The sequence below is a fragment of the Thalassophryne amazonica genome, chromosome 20 (genome assembly GCF_902500255.1).
Source record: "Thalassophryne amazonica chromosome 20, fThaAma1.1, whole genome shotgun sequence".
NCBI classification, from domain to species: domain Eukaryota; kingdom Metazoa; phylum Chordata; class Actinopteri; order Batrachoidiformes; family Batrachoididae; genus Thalassophryne; species Thalassophryne amazonica.
In genome coordinates this window covers 57,579,989-57,606,474 of record NC_047122.1, presented here as the reverse complement: position 1 = coordinate 57,606,474, position 26,486 = coordinate 57,579,989, and the positions used below count along the sequence as shown (strand labels likewise).

Below are 26,486 nucleotides of genomic sequence, written 5' to 3'. Positions count from 1 at the left end.
TTCTTGAATATGATATCACAAGCTTGGCGCACCAGTCTTTGGGCAGTTTTGCCCTTTTGTCTTCGCAGCACCTCTCAAGCCCCATCAGGTTGGATGGAGAGTGTAAGTGCACAGCCATTTTCAGACTCTCCAGAGATGTTCAATCTGATTCAGGTCTAGGCTTTGGCTGGACCACTCAAGGATATTCACAGAGTTGTCCTGAAGCCACTCCTGACTAGTCTCCCAGTTCCTGCTGCTGAAAAACATCTCCACAGCATGATGCTGCCACCACCATGATAACTGTAGGGATGGTGCCTGGTTTTCTCTAAACATGACACCTGGCATTCATGACAAAGAGTTGAATCTTTCTTTCATCAGACCAGAAAATTTTGTTTCTTGTGGCCTGAGAGTCCTTGTGCCTCGACACAATCTTGTCTTGCAGGTCTACACATAATTCCTTTGACTTCATGCTTGTTTTTTGTGGGGAGGTGATGGTCTACTGGTGGGGGAGGTGATGGCCCAGTGGTTAAGCGTTGGGCTTCAGATCAGAGGATCCTCGGTTCAATTCCCAGCCTGACCAGAAAATCACTAAGGACCCTTGGGCCCCTAGTTGCTCCCGGTGTGTAATGGATGCCTTGCGTGGCAGCACCTGACATCAGGCTGAATGTAAGGCATTTGATGTGTAAAGCGCTAAGAGGATCTGATGCAGATGGAAAAGCACTATTTAAATGTACTGTACTGTCAACTGTGGGATCTTATTTGTAGACAGGTATGTACCTTTCCAAATCATGTCCAATCAACTGAATTTACCCCAGGTGGACTCTAAGTAACCTGTAGAAACATCTCAAGAATGATCAGTGAAACAGGATGCACCTAAGCTCAATTTTGAGCTTAGGTGTGATTTCTTAGGGTGTCTTTTTTTATTATTATTATTAAATTGCTAAAATCAAAAAACAAACAAACAAACAAACAAAAAACCTGACTTTTTATTCCTATTGTTATTATGGGGTATTGTGTGTAGGACTTTGAGGAAAATTAATGAATTGCATCCGTTTTGGAGTATGCTGTAACATTCAAACATTCTAGACCAGTTACAAAAAACTTAAGCTTCTACAAGTGATCAGGAGATGCACATTATTGTACAATCATTTTGGCAAAGCACTGTAGTTGCAAAGCCTTCACAAAAAAACTTTTCCTCTTTAGGAGGTTCTTTAAGGGTTATTTTCTATTGATCTTAATGTTAAGATGTTTTTGGGAACCCTACCTCTGTTGTGTTGAGATGAGTCACATTTATGTGTGTGCAAATACATAACTAAACACATTCAAGAAAAATATAATTATACAATTATGGATCCACTACTTCCAGGCTGGTGCATTTATACCAACACAACTGCAATGTATTTGACAGCAGTGGCCTACCAGCTGGCTGACAGCTGTCTAAGCCAACGTGAAGGGTATCATCTTTCAGATGTCTAGACTGAGACTATTAAATGTGTTGAAAGGCATGTCTGCCTAGATGACACTGAGGCACATCCAGCAAATGCTTGAGATCTTTTGTCTGTTTCACTTTGTTTCCCTTCCTTTTTTGTATTTGCCCTTAACATCGTGTTTGTGTATCATCTATTCTTAGTATTTCCTTTAACTGTGAGATTAACCACAGTGCTTTCATTCTTTTAAACGCTCAGGAGGTTGTTATAATGCCATTCTTTCATTTCAGCTCTGAGTGTTGCATAGCTACTAAAAGCTTAGATTTCCCAACCTTTTTTTTTCTTACCTAACTACTTTGGCATTATGATGATTAGCATTTTTTTTCCTTTTAAAAGCAAAATGAAAGGCACCAGAGGGTTGATGCACACAGTATATAAATGTACAAGTAAATGTACACACCTGCAATGGTGTTAGACTATTTACGATGTCAACATACGACTTCTGTGTGATTTCATTATGAAATCATTCATGCTTATTGATCCCAAATATTCTGCTGATAAACACATCCACCGCGGTTTCTAGATATTCAACTGCTCCCACCAAGATTGAAGAAAATCCATCCAGCTGTTTTTGAGTTATGATGTACACACACACACATGAAAACATTAACCAGCTATTGTTGCATTGCCAACACGCAGGGTGTTAACCTTCCAGATGTCAACCAACTGGAGAGCAGTAGATCTGGACAGCTTGGCTAAATGTTTGAATGGTGATTTTGGGCCATATCTTGATATGGAAAGTATAAAATGTGAACAAAATGAATATTTAAATATTTTTTTAAAGTTTTTGTTGGTGTTTTCAATTCTCAAAGTGTGTGTTTATTTTATTTTTATTTATATTTTTAAGATGAAATATAGCATATACCACATTTCTAACAAAAGCATCTCACCCTTTATTTTTGACCAGCCTTCATTTCTTGGTCTTCCACACGGAGGAGGTTCACGATGTGCTTCGGATCTGGGATGGGCCCCAGGATGGAGGACTCCTGCTGAGGGAGCTAAGTGGCTCAGTGCTCCCACCAGATGCCCACAGTACCTTCAACACCATCAGCCTGCAGTTCACTACAGATTTCTTCACCAGCAAGCAGGGCTTTGCTCTCCAGTTCTCAGGTGAGGAGCAGGGCAGTAACTAGGTGCACATATGTAGAAATGGCACTTATTTGTAATTCTACTGATTGAGCTTTCCGTTGCTACACCAGTCTCCACTGCAACATCCTGCAATGACCCCGGAATGCCAACAAATGGCACCCGCAGTGGCGACAGCAGGGAGCCAGGCGATCCGGTGGTGTTTCAATGTGATCCCGGTTATGTCCTGCAGGGGGCGAACAAGATTACTTGCACTGAAATCAATGGTCGCTTCTTCTGGCAGCCAGACCCTCCTACGTGTACAGGTAAAAGGGCATGCAATGAGAAACTGTATACAATGGCAAAGCATGGTTTATGGTTTTATGTAAATTGTTTAACTACATATTTCTTCAGTTTTAACATTTCTATCAGATTTGACAGGCAAGACGGGCTGGACCCAAATGCAGGACACAGGTACACAGCTCAGTGAAGTTAAAACGTTTACTCGGTTGACAGGCTGGAGTCGGTACACAGTAAGGCAGTCCATAAAGAGCAACAGTGACAAACTCATCAGGCTTAGGCGTGGTCGAGGTAAACAGGCAGGTAGTCAAAAAGACGATGAGGCAAATGAAGCAATGCAAGGAAATACAAGATACTGGGCTCGAAAGTGGCACAAGACACATCAATCTGGCGAGGGAGTAAAGCACAATGAGGAGCTTAAATACACCCAGGTGAGGAGGTGCAGATTGAGAGCAGGTGTGCGTGGAATGCACCAGAATGAGGGTGTCGCCAGAGAGAGGGAAACAGCCACCACCAAGAGGCAACAGAGACAGACGAGAGATTAAGAGACAGACAGACTCAAACAGAAAAAAATCCCAGCAAGAGAATAAACAGAAAGTAACTGAAAAAACACAAAGCCAAGAAATAAAAGCAAACAAAACTCAAATCCTGACAGTTTCCGGATGCTTTTCAATATTCTCTTTGAAGTATGTGCAGAATAACATCACTAAGAGGTTATTATTTCCCCTTCATAAAATGGCATAATAAAAGGAGCCTATTTGAATAAAAAATCAGTAGTAAAATCATTACCTACCTGTTGCCTCATTACATTGTCACTCCCAATTCATCATATTTAGGTGTTGTCAGTGCCCCTTTATGTCACATAGTTGAGGAACCAGTGAGCAATATTTGGTAACACACAGGGAAACACTATATATATATATATATATATATATATATATATATATATATATATATATATATATATATATGTGTGTGTGTGTGTGTGTATGTATATGTATGTATGTATGTATGTATGTAGCTACAAAATTGAATATTTGTGTTTATGGCACCTGTTCAGAGTTACTGGCTTATGTAAACATTAAAGAATGTGGTGAAACTATATGCAATAAGAATATAAATAAACTGTGTAGAATCATGTTAAATTCAATTATTTATTTATTTTTATTTTTTTTTGTAAATTCTTTCATGTCCTTCAACTTGCCCATTTCATTTTTTGTACTGTATAACCTCTGGCTGGACTGACTTTGGCAAAGCAGGTAGCTGATATATAGATTTCTAACATGATTACTTAACAGACTCCTTAAGTGAATCTTAAGTGGCAAATCTGATTGTCGTGTTCCCCAGACATTTCCTGAAGTCACTGCAGCAGACACAGATCAGATTAGACCGCTTCAAAGCAGCCACACACACTTCTGAGTTAAACCTTGATATTCTTTTAGAATAACTGTTGTTTTGTTTTGTTTTTTTCCATCTTCATCATCTTCTTTTTATGAAGTATGTGATCACATTTGAAGAACTGCAAAGACAAAAAAACAACAAACAAACAAACAAAAAAAACAGTTGATAAACAATTAAGCCTGTCTGATTTGATGGCTTGTTGGATTGATAGTTTAAACTTCAGATTCTTCCTGAAGCTTTCCTGCAGAATTTTGGTGATATGCAATTTCTGAGATACAGTTGACATGATATAAAATTGTAAACTATTTTCTTTACTTGTTAGGTGACACTACTTACTTTGCTTCATAAAACATTTGCTACAGCAGTTCTTAAACTGTGTTTTCACATTAAAAAAAAATCTGTTTGCATTGCAAATTGATTCATTATTGCAGCTGCAAATGAGTAAGTGAATAAATTTAAATCTGAATTGTGCAACATTGATGCCAGTATCTGTTTTCAGTGAGTTGGTTTTGTTTCTTTTGGTTCAGGGTGAAGCTCTACATATTTTCATCAAAAGGAAAAAAAATCCTAACTATTTCAAATTGTAAATTTATTCTTTATTTTATTTATTTATTTATTTTTTGGGACAGCTCCGTGTGGAGGGAACCTGACCGGGCCCAGTGGGCTAATTTTATCTCCAGATTATCCTGAGCCATACCCCCACGGAAGGGAGTGTGACTGGACCGTCACCGTCACACCAGACTATGTCATCGCTCTTAGCTTCAACCAGTAAGATTCCGCTGCATTCTAACTAGGGGTGGGAATCTTCAAGCATGTCAAAAATGACTTGATTAAAAGAAGAGACACAGGTTTACATAAGGAATGTAAAAAATACTCATTCACGGTGGCAGCAGATGTGTCCCAAACCCCTCACAATTAAAGTTATAATGTAAATTATTGGCAATCGTGAACTGATTGAGAATCATGCACATCTGCATTGCAATGCATCTAAGTATAGATTTTCCCCTCACCCCTAATCCTAACTGTGGCATGGGTCTGAACTGTATAAACGTTATTTACTTCTAGATGATAAATAAATAAATACGTTTTTTTAGTTAAAACTGGCTCCTTCCATCTCAGTTAATCAAATTTACTTAATCTTCAGTAACTACGTAATTGTGATTGAGGCCACCTTTCACATTGTTTTATGTTGTAGTCTAAAACTAATTTTGGGGGACAATATCACTGCTTTTGGAGATGATATGAACACCATCAATATGAATTTGATAGATGGTGTCAAACCTATGAAATATCACACTGCTGTTGAATTAAAGTGTTTTTTTTTTTAAACATTTTCAAAGTTTAGGTCTCTGAAACTATTAACTTAATCCACCTGATGTCAGAAAATAGATGTCCTTTTGTTTGAGAAGAATTAAGCCCAATATAGAATCCGAAGCTCATTGGGCCAGCGTTTATCCCCATATACCATAGAGTGGACAATCGCAGGTTACTTCCCCATCCAATGCCGGTACAAATTCTTGGTGAGCTGAGACAGTGCAGATAAAATGTTGTGCACAACAAAACAAACAGGTAGCTTGAAATAATGCCTGAAATTGAATGCTGCTTCATGTATTGTTTGTCTCGTTCCTATTCCACAAAACCACTTGCTTGTACTGTATATGTGAAGGTGTACATGAAATATCATTCCCCTGTCTTTAAATCAGTGGCTTCAACAGGTGCTCAAGCCTGTTGCTAGAGATTGCATAACCATTTTCTAAGTAGGAATTCTCTACCCACCTTTCTACATTACATCTGCATTTAGAGAGACACAATACTAAATATCACATACACTCATCTTCGGTCATGGGGGGCTGGAGCCTATCCCAGCAGTCATAGAGCGCAAGGCGGGGTACACCCTGGACAGGACGCCCAGCTGTTGCAATGCCACATATAGTATAGACAAACAAACACATTCACAACCGCATGCACACCTATGGACAATTTTTAATATTTCCAATCCACCTAACCTGTGTGTCTTTGGATGTGGGAGGAAGCCAGAGCACCTGGAGAGAACCCATGCGAACATGGGGGGGACCCACAAACTCCACCCAGAAAAGCCACAGGTGGGAATCAAACCCATGACCTTCTCGCTGTGAGGCAACAGTGCTAACTACTAAGCCACCGTGCTGCCCACACTACCAAATTTACACCATAAAAAATATGTAGGCCATAACTCTGTTTCTAAATACTCATCACTCATCTTCAACTGCTTCTCCAAGAGGGGGTCGCAGGGGCAACAGCTCCAGCAAGGGACCCCAGACTTCCCTTTCCTGGGCCACATTGACCATCTCTGACTGGGGGATCCCAAGGTGTTCCCATGCGAGTGTGGAAATATAATCTCTCCACCTAGTCCTGGGTCTTCCCTGGCTCTCCTCCCAGATGGATGTGCCTGGAACACCTCCCTAGGGAGGCACCCTGGGGGCATCCTTACTAGATGCCAGAACCAGCTCAGCTGGCTCCTTTCAACATGAAGGAGCAGCGGGTCTAGTCTGAGCTCCCCACAGATGACCGAACTTGTCACCCTATCTCTAAGTGAGACACCAGCCACCCTCCTAAGGAAGCCCATTTTGACGGCTTGTACCCGCAATCTAGTTCTTTTGGTCATGACGCAGCCCTCATGTCCATAGGTGAGAGTAGGAACAGAGATTGGCCAGTAGATCAAGAGCTTCTCTTTTTGTCACAACAGTACCAAATGTACCAAACCAAAAGCAACAAATGCAGTACCGCCCCTGCTGTGCCAATTCTCCGGCCAATCTCACTCTACATTGTCCCCTTACTCGTGAAAAAGAGCCAGAGCTACTTGAACTGCTTCACAAATATTGCATTTTTAAATTGATCCTTCAAAAAACAACTCCTAATACACACCCACCATTAGTTTAGAAAAAAAATGTTCTTCCCATAATTTTGAAATTTTAGTTCTGAAATTTTGCTCCTTTCCTATTAAGAGTACGTGGCTCTGTGGCATAGGAGTTGGACCACCAACATATAGACCTATATCTTGGGACAAGACACTCTGCCTGCATCATCCCACTGTACCTAAATAAATAAATAAAATGGAAAATGTGGAACTGGATGAGAATCTGCCAGTAATCTATGAAAGACTGGCATCCCCTTCTGGTAGAGTCATAGATATCCATCTAGTTCACACTACGGAATCGGGGAATAAACACCAGCAACAATGGGCCTCAGGATCTACACAGCATTTACTTCTGGTCTTCTTCCTGTTGTCTCATATCTATTTCTGTGTCCAGGTTCAGCTTGGAGCCCAGTTATGACTTCTTACATATCTATGATGGACCAGACTCACTCAGCCCATTACTTGGAAGCTTTTATGGCACAGACGCTCCAGATCACATTGAGAGCAGCTCCAACACGCTCTTCCTGGCTTTCCGCAGTGATGCCTCCCTCAGCAGTAATGGATTTGTTCTGCAGTACACAGGTGAGGACACGTACGAAAAAGGATGCAGCCTTTGCCCCTTTTGATAAACTGATCAAAGAAACTCCAAACATAAAAGTTGTCCTCTAGATTCTGACCACAATGGATTTTGAATAATATATGTTGGATTATGTCCCCTTCAAACAGTTCATGCATCAAAAACCTTCCTCTGGCTGAGTGAAAATGTATTTGCTTTCAGCTGCCTATCAACCTTACAGAGTGTTACTTTTTATTTATTTATTTGTTTATTTTCTTGTGTTGAGTGGTAAGATAGTGGTGTGAAAATTGCTTCAAAGAAAGTATTGATGTCTGTGCCACGGCATGCTGATCAGCACAGCCACATTTGTGCCACAGCCTGCCTGTATGCAATTATTACTTTCACTAGCATCCAACAAACAAAATTATGAAAACAACAGCATGTCTGGGTATGGTACTTTTGATCAGCGCCTTGCTTGTTACAGCAGCCAAGGCACATACATTAAAGTGCATTGCTTGTTTTTTTGTTTTTGTTTGTTTTGTTTTTTTTCTTTCCCTTGCTGAAGCTCCGCTGACCACACCACACTGCTTGGGTAGACCCCAAATTATGAGCTCCTATGAAGTACTCTGCACTGCAGAATGATCACATGCATCCTTGAAGGAGGACCAGCTGGTTAATGGATAACACAACAAATCTGTATTTTTGCATTAATATTTCAGTCTTCACAGAGGAACACCTCAGTGCCTGCATATAAAAGCCCTTTATTTCTGAGCAAATATGCACCATCTGAATAAGCTGTAAATTTCATGGGCCTGTTCTTTAAGGGCTTTCCTGGGAAGAAAAAAAAAAAAAAAAAAACAGTTGTGTTGTTCTAAATCCCCTGGTCTTAATTAGAGCTCTTTAAAGCATCAGATATTGTTGGGAAAGGGTCGTAACACGGACCCGCAACAGGGGGCGCAAATGAACGGACAATGGATAAGACAAAGAGCAACAATTTAATGTTGTGAATCGCACAACTAAATACAGACACAGATAATGCCAATTGCACACAAGGTGACGTGCGGGCAGGCTTGAAGATAGGAGACCTCTGGCGATCGGAGAGCCGGGACCCACACAGCTTCCACCACCAACGGCCTGAAGAACACCGGAGCCGCCAAGTCCTGAGTCCCCAGGTGGTCACCGTCTTCGGTTGCAGACCCTGGTACTGCTGGCAGAAGATGACAAAACAGTTATGGTGAGTGTGTATCCACACACCCAGTAATCCTTTTTCTGCAGGACTTCAAGGAGGGAAAACCTCCACCTCCGAAATAGGAACACTCTAGCAGCTCCTGTCAGTCACTTATCTGGATGGAGTGGGAGGCGAAGACGTTGCTGCTCCCACTACACGCCACTCCAGTTATCTCCGACTTCAGGAAAAAGGCTGCAGACAAAGCTCAGGTTAAGACACAGTCTTACTCACAGCGGAGAAATTACCTTCAACGGTAGTTGATTTCTCGGCGAGGAGGTGGAGTAATGATCCGGCTTTTGTAGAGCTGGTGGTGATTGGTGACAGCTGGTGTAAACGAGTGACAGCTGTCACTCTCTGTCTCAGCGCCCTCTCATGCTTGAAGCCCGCACTCCAAGCAGGGCGCCGACTGGTGGTGGTGGGCCAGCAGTACCTCCTCTTCAGCGGCCCACACAACAGGACCCCCCCCCTCAACGGGCGCCTCCTGGCGCCCGACCAGGCTTGTCCGGGTGTAGGCAGTAGAAATCGGCCAGGAGGGCCGGGTCCAGGATGAAGTTCCTCTTCACCCAGGAGCGTTCTTCGGGTCCGTACCCCTCCCAGTCCACCAGATATTGAAAACCCCGGCCCTTCTGATGGACGTCCAGGAGCCGGCGAACTGTTCATGCCGGCTCCCCGTCGATGATACGGGCAGGAGGTGGTACGGGTCCAGGAGTGCAGAGAGGTGAGGCGTGGTATGGTTTTATCCTTGAGACATGAAACACTGGGACTGAGGATCTTGAGTATTGAGAAAGGTCCGATGAACCGGTCTTTGAGCTTTTGTGATTCAACCTGCAGTGGGATGTCCTTGGTTGATAACCACACCTCCTGCCCAGGCTGGTATGCAGGGGCCGGGGAACGCCGGCGATCTGCATGGGCCTTAGCCCTCGTCCGGGCCTGCAACAGGGCAGAACGGGCGGTCCGCCACACCCGGCGGCACCTTCACAGGTGGGCCTGGACCGAGAGGATCCCAACCTCTCCCTCCACAAGTGGAAACAATGGGGGCTGATACCCCAAACACGCCTCGAAAGAGGAGAGGCCGGTAGCAGATGAGACCTGGCTATTGTGGGCGTACTCGATCCAGGCCAGATGGTCGCTCCAAGCCGCCGGATGCGCGGAGGTTACGCAGCGGAGAGCCTGTTCCAACTCCTGGTTCGCCCGCTCTGCCTGGCCATACCCGGACGAGAGACTCACGGTGGCCCCCAGTTCCTTACAAAAACTCCTCCAGACCTGCGAGGAGAACTGGGGACCACGATCCGAAACAATGTCCAATGGTATCCCATGCAGACGCACGACGTGGTGGACCAGGAGGTCTGCTGTCTCCTGGGCCGTCGGGAGCTTCAGGAGGGCCACGAAGTGGGCCACCTTGGAGAACCGGTCCACTATCGTGAAGATGACGGTGTTACCCTGGGACGGCGGGAGGCCCGTGACGAAGTCCAGGCCGATGTGAGACCAGGGGCGATGAGGCACATGCAGGGGCTGGAGGAGGCCCCTGATCTTGTGATGATCTGCCTTGCCCCTAGCACAGGTGGTGCAGGCCTGGACATAGTCCCGGACGTCGGCTTCCAGTTACACCCACCAGAAGCGCTGCTGGACTACTGCCACGGTCCTATGCACTCCGGAATGACAGGAGAGCTTGGATCCGTGGCAGAAGTCCAAGACGGCAGCCCTGGCTTCTGGTGGGACGTAAAGTCTGTTCTTAGGACCGTTTCCCGGGTCCGGGTTCCTGGTCAGGGCCTCCCGGATGGTCTTCTCCACGTCCCATGTGAGGGTGGCCACGACAGTGGAGTCGGGAACGATGGTCTCGATGGGGTCTGACAACTCAGCCTTGGCTTCCTCTTCGTGCACCCGGGACAGTGCGTCGGATCGTTGGTTTCTAGTCCCGGGATGGTAGGTGATCCGGAAGTCAAAGCGTCCAAAGAACAGGGACCAGCGGGCTTGCCTGGGGTTCAGCCGCTTGGCGGTCTGGATGTACTCCAGGTTCCGATGGTCCGTGAAAACCGTGAAAGGCACCGTAGCTCCCTCCAACAGGTGTCTCCACTCTTCAAGAGCCTCCTTAACCACGAGGAGTTCCCGATTGCCCACGTCATAGTTGCGTTCAGCGGGGGTCAACCTGCGGGAAAAGTAGGCACATGGATGGAGAACCTTGTTGGACTCCCCGCTCTGGGACAGAACGGCTCCTATCCCTGAGTCAGAGGTGTCCACCTCCACTATGAACTGGCGAGTAGGATCAGGCTTGCACCAGAACTGGTGCAGACGAAAACCGGCATTTCAACTCCCTAAATGCGGCTTCGCACCGATCCGACCAAGTGAAGGGGACTTTAGTGGAGGTCAGGGCAGTCAGGGGGCTAACAACCTGACTGTAACCTTTAATGAACCTCCGGTAGATATTTGCAAAGCCGAGGAACTGTTGCAGCTTCCTACGGCTTGTTGGTTGGGGCCAATCTCTCACCGCCGTAACCTTGGCCGGATCCGGGGCGACGGAGTTGGAGGAGATGATGAACCCCAGGAAGGACAAAGAAGTGCAGTGGAACTCACACTTCTCACCCTTCACAAACAACCGGTTTTCTAGTAACCGCTGCAGGACCTGACGTACATGCTGGACATGAGACTCAGGGTCCGGAGAAAAGATGAGTATATCATCCAGATATACGAAGACAAACCGGTGCAGGAAGTCCCGCAAGACGTCATTAACCAATGCTTGGAACGTCGCGTGGGCATTAGTGAGGCCGAACGGCATGACCAGGTACTCAAAATGACCTAACGGGGTGTTAAATGCTGTCTTCCATTCGTCTCCCTTCCGGATCCGAACCAGGTGGTACGCATTCCTAAGATCAAGTTTGGTGAACATTTTGGCTCCATGCAGGGGCGTGAACACCGAATCTAACAGGGGCAACGGGTATCGATTGCGAACCGTAATCTCGTTCAGCCCTCTGTAGTCAATGCATGGACGGAGTCCGCCGTCTTTTTTACCCACAAAAAAGAAACCCGCACCCATCGGGGAGGTGGAGTTCCGAATCAACCCGGCGGCTAAGGAGTCCCGGATGTAGGTCTCCATCGATTCTCGTTCCAGACGTGAGAGGTTGTACAATCTGCTGGACGGGTACTCAGCGCCCGGAATCAAATCGATGGCACAATCGTACGGTCGGTGTGGGGGAAGAGTGAGTGCCAGATCTTTGCTGAAGACGTCAGCAAGATCGTGGTACACCTCGGGCACCGCCGTCAGATTGGGGGGGACTTTGACCTCCTCTTTAGCTGTAATTCCGGGTGGAACCGAGGATCCAAGACACTCCCGGTGGCAGGTTTCGCTCCACTGCGTCACCACCCCAGACGGCCAATCAATCCGGGGATTGTGCTTCACCATCCATGGAAATCCCAGAATCACTCGGGAGGTAGAAGGTGTTACATAAAACACAATCTCCTCCCTGTGATTCCCAGACACAACCAAGGTTACTGGCTGTGTCTGATGTGTAATTAACGGGAGTAGAGTGCCATCTAGTGCTCGTACCTTCAATGGTGAAGGCAGGGCCACCAGAGGAAGCCCTACTTCCCTGGCCCATCTGCTATCCAGCAGATTCCCTTCTGACCCCGTGTCTACCAGTGCTGGGGCGTGAAGGGTTAAATCCCCACTCAGGATTGTTACTGGGATTCATGCTGATTTATGGGTTTTCCTTGTGTACATATTATGGCCCACCCTTAACCCAGTTCCTAAGGATGGGCGTTGGAGTTTGATCGTTTGGGGCAGTCTTTTAACATGTGCTCACAAGAGCCACAGAAAAAACACTCCCCGCGGGCCAGCCTCCTTTGTCTGATATTTAATTTTAATTTGGCCCTGCTCGTGTCCATAGCTTCGTCAGCAGGGGGAGCTTTTGCCACACGGAGCCCTCTGGCAGTGGAACGTGGGGAAGACGACACCCTTTCGGACCCGGAGGAGAGAGGGACGGCTTGTGCCCGACCACGCCCCCGGCCTGCTCCCGACGGTGTTCATTCAACCGGTTGTCTAAACGTATAACCAAACTGACAAGCCCATCGAAGTCTGGCGGTTCGTCCTTAGCCAGTAAATGCTCCTTCAGAACTGGAGACAGTCCGTTTATGAAGGCGGCGCGGAGCGCAACATTATTCCAGCCCGACCTCGCAGCCGCGATGCGGAAGTTGACTGCATAATCAGCTGCGCTTCGGCGCCCCTGTCTCATTGACAGCAGCACGCTCGAGGCGGTCTCGCCTCTGTTGGGATGATCAAACACCTGTTTGAATTCCCGTACAAACCCAGCGTATGACGTCAGGAGCCACGAATTCTGTTCCCAAAGCGCCGTAGCCCAAGCGCGTGCCTCACCTCGAAGCAAATTAATCACATAAGCCACCCGGCTGGCATCTGATGCGTACATAACTGGACGCTGTGAAAAAACGAGCGAACACTGCATTAAAAGTCTGCGCACGTTTCGACACAGCCTCCGTACGGTTCTGGAGGGCTTATGTAAGCTTCAGGGGACGGTGGGGGGGTTTGTTGAATGGCCAGTGGAACGTCTATCTGTGGCCCAGAGCCAGCAGGAGGAGTCACTGCAGCAGCGCTCGAGTCGCGCACTTCCACTCTGGCGGTGAGAGCCTCCACTCTCCAATTGAGGACTGCATTCTGCTCGGTTACCAGATTTAACTGAGCGGTGAAAGCGGTAAGGATTTGCTGCAGATCACTTACCACGCCTCCTGCTGACGCCTGCGCTCCTTGTTCTCCCATTGGCTGTTCAAGCTGTGGTTGACGCCCCTCGGGATCCATGACGAATGGCCGAGAAATCCTGTTGGGAAAGGGTCGTAACACGGACCCGCAACAGGGGGCGCAAATGAACGGACAATGGATAAGACAAAGAGCAACAATTTAATGTTGTGAATCGCACAACTAAATACAGACACAGATAATGCCAATTGTACACAAGGTGATGTGCGGGCAGGCTCGAAGATAGGAGACCTCTGGCGATCTGAGAGCCGGGACCCACACAGCTTCCACCACCAACGGCCTGAAGAACACCGGAGCCGCCAAGTCCTGAGTCCCCAGGTGGTCACCGTCTTCGGTTGCAGACCCTGGTACTGCTGGCAGAAGATGACAAAACAGTTATGGTGAGTGTGTATCCACACACCCAGTAATCCTTTTTCTGCAGGACTTCAAGGAGGGAAAACCTCCACCTCCGAAATAGGAACACTCTAGCAGCTCCTGTCAGTCACTTATCTGGATGGAGTGGGAGGCGAAGACGTCGCTGCTCCCACTACACGCCACTCCAGTTATCTCCGACTTCAGGAAAAAGGCTGCAGACAAAGATGAGGTTAAGACACAGTCTTACTCACAGCGGAGAAATTACCTTCAACGGTAGTTGATTTCTCGGTGAGGAGGTGGAGTAATGATCCGGCTTTTGTAGAGCTGGTGGTGATTGGTGACAGCTGGTGTCAACGAGTGACAGCTGTCACTCTCTGTCTCGGCGCCCTCTCATGCTTGAAGCCCGCACTCCAAGCAGGGCGCCGACTGGTGGTGGTGGGCCAGCAGTACCTCCTCTTCAGCGGCCCACACAACAGATATTTCAATAATTTCACATTGACCTCCAGATGTCTGTTTCTTGGCTGGTGTTCAGATGGGTGCACAACTGAGCTGTAACAGCAAAAAGCTCTGGATGAATGTAGTTTGTTAGCTTTCCCTGTTTTACATTGGGACATCAACGTTTCCAGTTCATAGCTGTATCTTCAAATCATTTTTTTCCCCTTTCATTCCTTCTGGCTATTATTGGATTGGTAATCACCAGATGTAGTCACTGGGTCTTTTTGTTGGATCCTTAGGCACCAGTGGAATAACCTTGAATCAAACAAACATTTTCAAAGGGAGATCAGGAGTATTATTTGCATTAAGAGGGAATGTAACCATGTGGCAAGTTTCCCTAGGCATGATCCAGCATGCAGGTGACTCACTTTTGAGGCAGATAGATGGTTACTGTTAAGAGATGGAATGGACCAGTTCTCTACCTCATTGCCATGTTTCACTCAAGGCAGTTCCATGGTGTGGTTGATTTTGCAATTTGCAACACCAGTGCATGCTCCAATATATGGCCTTGGTTGCTTGGTCTTCCACAGTTGACCTGGACAGGTCTGTTTTGGGATTTATCATGTGTTACATCAGATCCCATGTGCAACTTTGTTTCTGTGGCTAGTGGGTGATAACAAAACAGTTCACACATGGAACAAATTGTGGAGATTATAATAACTAGGGGCGTGTATTGCTCCCTTATAAAAGGATCTGATGTGTATGTAGATACCAGTGTGATAATACAATTCAGGGAAGGTGCTTTTTCTTAAATCAATGATTCATTTTGGTGATGTCCAATACAATTCTTTCTTTCAAGTATACATTCAATTTCCACAATGAATTATAATGGTGCCAAGTTGTCATTTACCTTCAAATGCATATTTCATGAAAGACTTGGCACCTTTAGGTTTTAAATACTCTGCTGCAACATGCTGGCACGGCCTCTGCTTGACTTGTTCACCACTGTGGGCAGCACCACGTATATTATCAGAAAGTGCAGTTGTCCAGAAGAAGAAGATAGCCATTGTTAGCATAGCATAAATTGCATAGAATAACTTTCCTGCTCTATACCGGCAGGGCAGTTTTGAACAAATTGCGAACCGAAGGTATAACTTTTAAGCTGATCGGACTTGTTGATTATGTTCTACCTCATAACGTTAATGTTCCTGTGACTAGTCTTGCAAGAACCTCATATTAACATCTAAACTTTTGTGAAAGTTTGAAGACACAGAAGGAGTAGTGTAACAAGCTTAATTCTGATTTATACCATTCAAACTCAGCCATTTAAGTAGATTTAGATAAATGCATGGTCCGTATATAAATGGTGTCATATGTATTATTTTAAAACCAATTTGTAATTTGTATTTGTTCATTATTATATTAATAATATTTACTAATCTTATGAACTTATTTGAACCCTATTAGTAAATTGCATCATCTCTTGAGGCATCCTAGGGGATCAAAGACCTTGCCCAATCCGTAGAGATTGTTCAGCCCTCTAGGTTTTGATTCGAGGATCCAACTGCTTTAACCACTACACCACAATGTTTTGGAAACTGCTTTGATAAACCTGTATGTTTAAATCATCCATTAAGGCCATCTTTCACCATGTTTGTAGAACTCTACTTCATCTCCTGCACACAGTGATTTATTTTGAGGCACAGTAATGAGCAGAGCCAGTGACTTTGGGTCAAACAATACTACAGATCCCACCCTTCATCTTGTTCCCAGTTGTATTTATGGCTTTGTGTGACGATATTGTCAATGTGGTAGAGCAGATGGACCCAGTATGTGGCTCACAAAAACTACCTCTCTTCACTTCAAATTCTCCCCACTAATGAACCATAACCAAATAATGCATAAATTACCTTCTCAGTTTCAGACAAACATGGCACAGAGGCATGTTTGGCTGCCGGTTCGGGTGTGTTTGGTGAGGAAACAGCGAGTTGACGAGCTGGCAGAGCTAGTGTTTGGTCAGCCCGTCACTGAAAATCACATTAGACAATCTGCCTGAGGTGCTGTCAGCTTCTTTATGCTCTTCAACTTCTCGCTTATTTTGCAATCGTGATACTGTATCTTTCAGGGCATGTTTTTTTTTTTTGGTTTTTTTTTTGTCTCTAGGCATGGCTGAATGAACTCTCTTGGGACATATGTGTCAGAGGAAACCTAAATAATACCCCCCCCCCCCCCCCCCCCCCACACACACAGTGAAGTCCTGGTCGAAAATATTGCCATGCCTTATTTTCAGATGACCTACTAGGTGAGAAATAAATGCAAAAGATGATGACTGCACACAACTAAGCAAATGAAGATGCAAGTTCTATAATAATAATGAAATAATACAAACACAAACTGCAGGTCACAACTATCGGCATCCCTCATATCATACCAATGGGCATTGAAGATTTTGTTTCACAATGATGAATTGTTGTTAGTTTTCTGAAATAAAGTTTGAGGAAATTTCCATGCCTGTTTTTCTTGTCAAGTCCATCACACTTACTGTATATTTTTGTTTTCATTTAAAAAAGAAGCATCACTGGGTGTCTTTTCTCCCCTGCGTAAATATCTCAAGATCTTAAATATGCTCACACACAAGATTAGGGATGCATGGTTCCCACTTTTATTGTGAGACTGGTTGAAATGGCTCATTCTCCTTAGAAATGTAAGGTCCATCATGGTGGAATTGCCCACATACTGAATGTATGATCATAGCTTGTATGCTTGGCACTAGGATTTACTTGATTAAAGTGAACTACCACACAAAATGTCAACATCATGATCAGTGTTGCCACAGTTACTTTGAAAAAGTAACTTAGTTACTTTACTGATTACTCAATTGTAAAAGTAACTTAGTTACTTTACTGATTACTCAATTGTAAAAGTAACTAAGTTAGATTACTAGTTACTTTTTTAGTTACTTTTCCCAGCTGCCGACAACAACCCTCTGCCACCTCAACATGACAATGATACCTGTTTTGCCAAAACTCACTTTATAGTCACCCTTTCTTGACTTCAATGAAAATACTTGTTTTATAAAAAGTAAAATAAAGACGTCTTTCTTGACCTCATATTTAACTGTTGACAGCACTGTAACAGTAAAACTTGCAATTTCGAGCCTACATTGTTTATAAAGGTAACTATTAAATTCTAACATTTTTCTAACATTTAAATTCTCTCTAAACATTTTACTTGTCGAAATTATTATTATTTTAAGCAATATTAGTTGTAGTAAAAAACGGCTTCAAAATTGCACCTTTAATCTAGGGCTGTTGTGGGGGAGGGGGGCACATCCTTGCCCCACGCCCCCATTCCATCTGGATTCGCCCCTGCTTTGGCGTTTGAGCACAAAGAATGGATAACATTTATTTATGCAGAAAACAGGACCAGATTTACAGGTAAGAAAGTTTTATTGTGTTTTCACATCATGTGGTCCTCAGAAAGAGAGTTTAGGTGCATTTGAGTGGAAAATAGTGTTAGTTGTTGACGCGTCGCGGAGGATCAGCTGTTTTTAACGACCAGATACGGAGCGGCTCAGCTCAGCTCTAAATAAAGGAGGAAAAACAGTATAAAAATGTCTTTGTAAAGTTCAGTGCATGTGTGCTGATCACCGCGGTTTAAGAGGTGAGGACGAGTCGAGCAGCTGCAAAAAACCGCGGATTAAAAGCTCACAGCTCACTTAAAGTGGGCAGTTCAGTCGAATCCCGACCTCCTGCCCACAGACCAAGTTTAATGCTGCTATCGACCCACAATGAAAAATAATAGTAACGCACAGTGACATGGAGAAGTAACTTTAATCTGATTACTGATTTGGAAAGATTAACGCGTTAGATTACTCGTTACTAAAAAAAGTGGTCAGATTAGAGTAACGCGTTACCGGCATCACTGATCATGATACAGTTTAACCTAATACTGTTTAATGTGATTATATGTATTCAATGAGTTGATTTAATTCTTTCTCCAAATTCCTATGTGATACAGCAAGTCAGAAATATATTTGTGTTCAATCTGACATTGTCTACTATAATCTGAAATTGTGTTTTAGAAAATAAATATGGTCTCAAGCTGTTTCTTGTGTTTATTGTGCTGGCAGTTCCAGCCACTCTTCAGCTGCTGTGCTTTTTAAGCAGTGGTATGTTTTGCAGGTGTCCTATTTCCATTGTCAGGGTTCAGCTCGAAATATTTTCAATGAGATTTATGTCATGGTTCATTACCGGCCAGTTTAAAACTGTCTGCACTCTTCCTTTTCAACTATTGTGTTACTGGATGTGTGCTTTGAGTCAATGTCCTGCTGAAAGCCCAAGACCTCTGCCTCAGACTTAGTGTTCTGACAGAAGGCAGCCCATTTTGCTGTAAAATGCTTTAGTGACCATTGTGTTTCATCATTCCTTTGATATATCCATTGCCTCCAGTAGTAGAGGCAGCAAAGAAGCCCCATGAGAGAAGCTTAACCATGTTTGACTGTAGGAAGGGTATTCTTTTTTGTATGGGCCTCATTTCATCAGTTATCATCAAACTGATGAACTGCATTCTCACAGAACTAAACTTTTGTTTGATCTGTCTATAGAACATTATCCCAGAGTGTTTTTTTTTTTTTTTTAATCAATGAAAGACATTTTTGTTTCAGAAGCAGTTGCCCTTGGAGTCCTTTCTGTAGCAGTGTCTGTCCTAGGCTTTTGTCCATGTAGACCTACTTGGTTTATTCTGTGGTGTACAGCTACCACTGAGTCTTGTTTAGTGTACCCATACCCCACCCAAAATCCAACACAAACATCACTGACCTGTGTCATTACATTTCTTCTTAGTGTCATGTCCTGAATGCTTTGTGATTGTGAAATTTACTGGTAAACGTTAAAAAAGCAGAGATTTCAAGATATTTGGCAATTGCTTTGTAGCTGTTGGAATTATGGTTTTATGTGTATTTTATGTATTTTATCTACGTATAAATGCATTTCTGATGCTATCAGACAGCTTACTTATCTTTGCCATTGTTATGAAAATAATTAGAAATATTCCCATTCTATGCAATATTTGATACTACAACATAGGAGTTCACATTTGCTCAAATGTTGCAGTGGGGAAACAAAACAAAAAATAAATCACATTCCATATTGAACCCGTTCAATATTTTAGAACAGAAAGACAATCTAACCACTTCCAGGAAGCTTAAACGGCAAATTATTGCTAATGGTAAGTACAGTGAACAATAATTTCCCCTCGTTCTTTTCAATTATACGCTTTGGATTTGTCTTAAAATAGAAACAGATGCACCTTTCTGCATGTGAAAGTACTACAATCAACACATTATCATGTACAGCTACTTAAAGATCACTAAATTCATTGAGGTTAATTGGATGTAACGGATCAGTATCGACAACAATTTAAAATGTAATTTGGTTTGCATGTCAACTTGGCAACAAACAGAAGTCCTGACATCTATGTGTAATATTTACAGCAAGCTGTATGAAGCATTCGACAGAGTCATTTCAAGGTTTTAACTGTATGTTGTGCGTTTTGTGCCCTTGTACCTTTTTGTATTCACCCTACTTTGATGTCTTCTGATTCTGGACAAGTATTGCATAGAGCAGGGTAACATCCTTGGATAGGTAGTTAGTGTGTTGTCCCCTGATAGTAATCAGGTCAGTGGTTGAGATGCTGGATGTTAACATTAATAAAGGTTTTAACCCCTTAACGCCTATTGACGCATATATGCTACAATATTTGACTCAAATATGCAACATACCAAATTGACCAGTATGCCTGTTGTCGCAAATTTGCAACATACCAGTATTATTAATATAGCATTATAACATACATTATTACCAAAATACCAAAATCACTATTTATTTTTTGTGCAAAAGTGAAATTAATAATCTCATCATTATTTACCATCTACTTAAAGGCAAAAACACACACAAAACATTTTTTATATATACAGCTATATAAATTCAGGCGTTAAGGGGTTAAGTAAAATATGTCAATCAAAATGCACAACTGAATGAGTGAAATGTGATGTCGTCATTGGGTGTCACATTATTAAAACAAGAGAAATTTGATGTCTGCCAATCCGGATCCAGATCCAAATCACCGCCACAATTCAGTGGAGTCTTCATGCCCTAATATCTATCTGTGGTGCAAATTTGGTGAGAATCCATAAAGTAGTTCTGACGTAATCCTTCAAAGCCTATAGAACATGAGATCTTGATCCAGAAGCCAGATCCAGATCCCAATCACCTCCAAAATTCGGTGGAGTCTTCCATCCCCTAATGTCTATCTGGGGTGCAAATTTGGTGAGAATCCGTGAAGTAATTGTGATGTAATCATTCAAAGTCTATATAAAGCGCAATCTTGATCCAGAATCGAGATCTGGATCTGCGTCACCTCTGAAATTCAGTGGAGTCTTCCATGCCCTAATATCTATCTGTGGTGCAAATTTGGTAGGAATCTGTGAAGTAGTTTTGATGTAATCATTCAAAGCCTATATAAAGTGACATCTTGATCCAGAATCTGGATAAGGATCTGGAACATCTCCAAAATTCTGTGTAGTCTTCCATGCCCTAATATCTACCTGTGGTGCAAATTTGGTGAGAATCTGTGATGAAGGTTTGATGTAATCCTTAAAAGCCTATAAAGTGAAAGTTGATCCAGAATCTGTATTCGCATCCGGATCACCTCCAAAATTTCAGGGAGTCTTCCATGGACTAATATCTATCTGTGGTGCAACTTTGGTGAGAACATGTGAAATTGTCTTGATGTAATCCTTCCAAGCCTATATAAAGTGAAATCTTGGTCCAGAATCCGGATCTGGATCACCTTCAAAATTTAATGGAGTCTTCCATGGCCTAATGTCTCTGAGAAAATTTTGTCAAAATCTGTGCAGTAGTGTTGCCGTAATCCTGCAAACAGGCAGACAAATAAATAAATGCAGATGACTTTACCACGTCCTTGGTAGACATAATAACTAACACAATTAAAAAAAAATAAATAAATAAAAACCTCAGTTGGTGGAAGCACTGGTTGAATTTAACCATCTTTCCAAAATGAACATGAGGAAATTCACACATTGTATGACGTAGGAGTTGAAGAAAAATTAAATCCTATTTCAACCCTGTGGCCCATTGGTTCCAGTGCTTATACCCAGATTCAATAGCATGAAGCATTTGAGAGTCAGCCACTCCACCTTGATGGGATTGATGGGATGCCAGATCATCACAGGTTACTTCCACAGCCAAGGTGCCCTTTTGGAGCTGTATGGACTGGGACAACACAGATTCCATGAGTTATCCAAGGGCACAGACAGTGAGCCAAAACTTGAAATTGAAATCTGGACTATAGGTCATTAGTCCAACTCAGATAAGTACTGTGACTAGAATTTGAATCCAGGTAGACTGTTGGCAAATACTATCCACTGAGATACAAGCTCTGTGTACCTACCTGTCTGTTGCCTTGTACAAGACTCTTCATCTCTGTACATGGGTATCAGCATTGGCTTTGGAAGTAACCTGCGATGGACTGGCATCCCATCCAGGGGAAGTCATAGACTATAGTATCCAGCGATTTATTATGCAATTTATTCTTTATCAAAATAAAGTATATCTACCTGTCCCATGGAACGTGGTTGTTAAAAAAGGAAACAGAATATAAAATAATACAGTGTTACAGCTTTTTCCAAATAGTTTTTTTTCCATTTACATATTTATTTTTTTCCCCTTTTAAACAACCAAAGTAATAATTAATTGTAAAAAAAAAAGGTCTTACAATTATTTGTACCTTCATAACCCAGATTATAAAATGAATTGGACCACCTTATTGCAGCTAATAACATAACAGTTAACATAACTAAATTAAATACATATAGCATTTTAATTCCCTGAATGTAGAATATACTTCTATTTGATGTGGAGTTATTTCATATTTGTTGTACATTTTGTTGAGACAGACAAGCTTTTCAGTAACTTTTGTTATGATTTTCTGATTGACAAGAGTGGACTGTGTTCAAGAATTCAAATTGACAGCATCAACACTGTATACCCGCTGTCTAGTTAAGAACCACGTGGTTGTAGAATGCGTGAGACATCTTTCTTCCACCCCGAGGAGCAGCAACTGATATGTGGGTAGAGACCATGTGTGTGCATGTGTGCTTGGTAAAGAAAGCTTGCGTATGCACATTGTCTTGTCTATTTGATTGCACAGTGAGCTGTGCAGTCAACAGACCTTGGGCCAGAGCGATGCCACTCTCAGTCAGCTGCCTGTCTGTCTCCACAGCCATTCATACTTCTAGCAGCCACAGACGAGAGGGCAATATCAAAAGCTAGAGAGAAAATGGCAGTCAATGAGATATTTTCCTGAAAAGGAAAACGCACAAAGCTGCGGGAGAAAATAAGTAACAATGGAATGAGTTGGGGAAATCCAAGAATCTCCATTTGAAATCAATTTCTATGTCAGTATCACTGCCGCAGAGCTTGATGCATTTTTTTAACTGAATGCTGTCAAATGGCCCCTTTTGTTTCTCATTGCCTGCCATGTTATATCTCTCCTCAGAGAACCCCAGAGAGTCTTGCTTCGAGCCAGGCCTGGTGCGCAATGGGACACGGGAGGGCATGGACCTCAAGCTGGGTTCCACTGTCACCTACCACTGCGACAGTGGCTACATGCTTGAAGGAGACCCAACTCTCACTTGCATCATGGGAGGAGATGGCAAGCCCAGCTGGAACAAACCTAAACCCATCTGCATTGGTAAACACTGACATCTGGAGACCACTGTTAGAAACACAAAGCAGACCGGTGCTTATGGCTCTACTCAATGGAAACATGAGTGCATGCAATTGGGTTTTCTGCCAAGAGCTCAATTCTGCATAACACTCTGGAGTTTGCAAATCTTAAAATGTGCTAGGATGCAGGTTTCATTCAGTTTGGGGTTTGAAGTGGATTACACACACACACACACACACACACACACACACACACACACACACACACACACACACACACACACACACACACACACACACACACACACACACACACACACAAAGTGACTATTGGCCAGTATGTATTTTTGTTCTTTTCAAAAGGCATTTTTTGACAAGTGTGAATGAGAGTAATACACTGTTAGATGATAAAAAAATATATATATATTATATATGCAAACCATAAGAATGTCCTCATAACATGGAGAATGTCCTCATACATACAGATGAGCTTCCACCAGCATTTCCACCACAGCACAAACATGTGCATGGCACATTTAAGGATTTTTAGCAGGAGAGGAGATGCGGACCTCCTCTCAGCCTTTCTAACCCAGAGGGACACTTGAAAGACATTGCAATTTCACTGATGCAAACACCAGCAACATCTTCCACCCAAAGCCCAATCAGACAAGGAATGTAATTTAAGAGTGATGGAGTGGGAGGGATGGGAAATTGATTGTTGTGCTGTTGGCTTTGCACCATCATTTCCTCTCTTTGGTGGTATTTTGGTTGAGTCCTCAGGCATCCTCTCATTGCTTTGCCTTTCCCTCTTTCTCTATCTTCAGCACCATGTGGTGGACAGTACTCTGGTTTGGAGGGAGTGGTTTTGTCTCCTGGTTACCCTGGCAACTACAGCCGAGCACGGACCTGTCTGTACTCAGTAGTGGTGCCCAAGGATTATGGTGAGTCAGCGGAGAACAAACTGTTATTTTTTTTATTTTTTTTTAGCTGAATGTAATATGCAGCCAACTTTGTGTATAGTTCTACAAGCTTCCACACATGCATCGTCTTGAGCATACAATTAAAATACTTTTGTCAGAGCTTTAATGGCTTTTTTAAAATCTTTTTAGTCATGTAATTATCTTTTAAACACCGTACAATCACACAGGGATTGTTATTCCTCTTATCCATCTGTTCCATCACTCCAGCAGCTCAGTTTAATCACTACCAAGTAGTACGACTACACTTGTCTGGCAAACGCATGCCAAAAATAATTGGTGTGGAAGATACACATTTCCACTGCTTTCTGGCATTTCCATATAAAGGTCACTGCTTCCTTACCGATATGTCATCTAAGACTATAAGAAAGGTGAGTGAGTTTGGCCACAAAAAAAAAAAGAGTACAGTGCAACTGGATCAAATACCTCCGAAGACGCTTGACTTCTCCTTATACGCAATGTCTCTATGCTTCACTGTTTTTTCTTTTTCTCTAATGGTCTCTATGTCTTCCTTTTATCATCCATGTTCTTTCTTTCTCTCTAGCTCTTAAAAGTGAGCTGTATTCTATCCTACATCTTTTTGAAGTGCTTAACAAATAAAGTTGGTGGTTGTAGTTGGCATTTAACTTGTTGACTACTTTTCATATGGTCAACTGATTGTGTAAATAAATAGAGTTTTCCAACAATTTAAGGATAAATTATTCCCTAAAGTAGGTACCTCAGCACAAACCTCAGCACAGCTTTAAGTATATATTTTAATATTTGATGTCAATAAACTTTGACATATTTATTGATGTACATAAATGTACATGTATCCATCCATGCATTGAAAACTGGCTTTAAAAGTTACAATACACAGTCCTGTAAATTCATCAAACAATGCCAATCACTCTGCCTTTTTTATTTATGCATATTTTTAATTAACTTTTTCACTGTTTTTGTTTGCTGACTTTGATCATTTCATTAAAAAGGTCTGAAAATACAAAATTGGGCATTTTGCATTTATTTATGACATTTTAAAAATTCTGTACTTTGAATTCAAGCATGTCAAAACCAGACCAGAGATTTTGGTTGAATGATTTGCAAAATGTGATTTTGGTTTAAGGTTCTGTTGTTTTCCTGGTTCACATGGCAAGATAATTAGGCCAATATCGGACCCAAACTTCCCTTTTCGACAATCTTAAGGATGCCCCGACTATCTTGATGACGCTAAAGATAAACATATCAGATATTCCTGCCATGTGTGCTGTGTTAAGAGCGCTCTGATCTGCTTGGAAGGACGTCAGGAGCGCTGCGATCACAAATCGGGGACAGTCAACATGTTGGATTGTCTTGGCCCGATATCGCAGCTTGCGTTGTGTCCTCTGACCACAAACGAGCACGCAGCCTGCTGAATGTGACATGTAGCCAATCAGAAAGCAAGGTGACGGATGCACGGAGCGGAAAATAAAATCAAACAGCTGTTCTGAGTTTCTACAATGTCCAGTGGTCGCGCTGTCTCCACTCCTTTAAAGAATGCCTTTTCCTTTTCTTTTTGTATCATGTTTTTTTTTTTCCTCTGTTTAATAGTCCACAAACTATCTCCATCTGTTGACTCTGAAGTCACGTTTAATCTTGAGATTTTACAAGATTTCCTGGAATGTTCGTGTGTGAAATCTGTTCATGTGTGGTGTGTTGTTTTTTACCGTGTGGCTACACACCACACACTGTACAACCAAACCTGTTAGATCTATGATTTTTTTTTTTTCTTCACGTGTGTGGTCACTCAGGTTTGAAAACCTACAGATGATTTTAAAATCCTGCCGTATGAACCAGGCATTAGCAGAATGACCTCTGGTGCCACAAGTACCTAATGGTGCCATTGCTACAATCAAGTAGTCTCCACCCCTTTCTTCTGATAAGCCATTACCCAGTGGCCATCGTAGAGGGGCTGAAGTGGTGAAACTTTGCTGATTGCTGCAGAAAGCTTGAAAATCCATGGTAATGCACATAATCGACAACTGCTTCTTGAGTTGATTGCCAACATGGCTGAAGTGACAACTAAAGCAGCAGCTTCTTGGAATGCAAAAAGGTCTCAATGAAATTGTGCATAACTGCCATAGATTTGCCTTTGGGGAAGTTTTTTGAAAGTCAAACTCAGTCAGAAGTGTGCCAACATTACTGGGCAGCCATCCTTCTCCAAGCCTTTTGGCAACATTCTCCACTCAATGAGTTCAAAGAAGAATGGATATTAAAATAATTAATTCTCCATTTGCATTTTCTTGCAAAATGACTCATGCAAAATAGTCGTCCAACA

General features: G+C 43.0%; 1 protein-coding gene across 1 annotated transcript in view; it reads left to right on the top strand.

The window, feature by feature from the left end:
* Positions 1–26,486, top strand: part of csmd2 (CUB and Sushi multiple domains 2) — a 662,931-nt gene that overhangs the window by 441,205 nt on the left and 195,240 nt on the right. The window contains exons 27-32 of the mRNA XM_034160153.1: positions 2,374–2,576; positions 2,666–2,857; positions 4,862–5,000; positions 7,523–7,710; positions 23,044–23,238; positions 24,038–24,154. Of these exons, the coding sequence (XP_034016044.1) occupies positions 2,374–2,576; positions 2,666–2,857; positions 4,862–5,000; positions 7,523–7,710; positions 23,044–23,238; positions 24,038–24,154 (1,034 nt within the window). The remainder of the gene's footprint in view (positions 1–2,373; positions 2,577–2,665; positions 2,858–4,861; positions 5,001–7,522; positions 7,711–23,043; positions 23,239–24,037; positions 24,155–26,486) is intronic.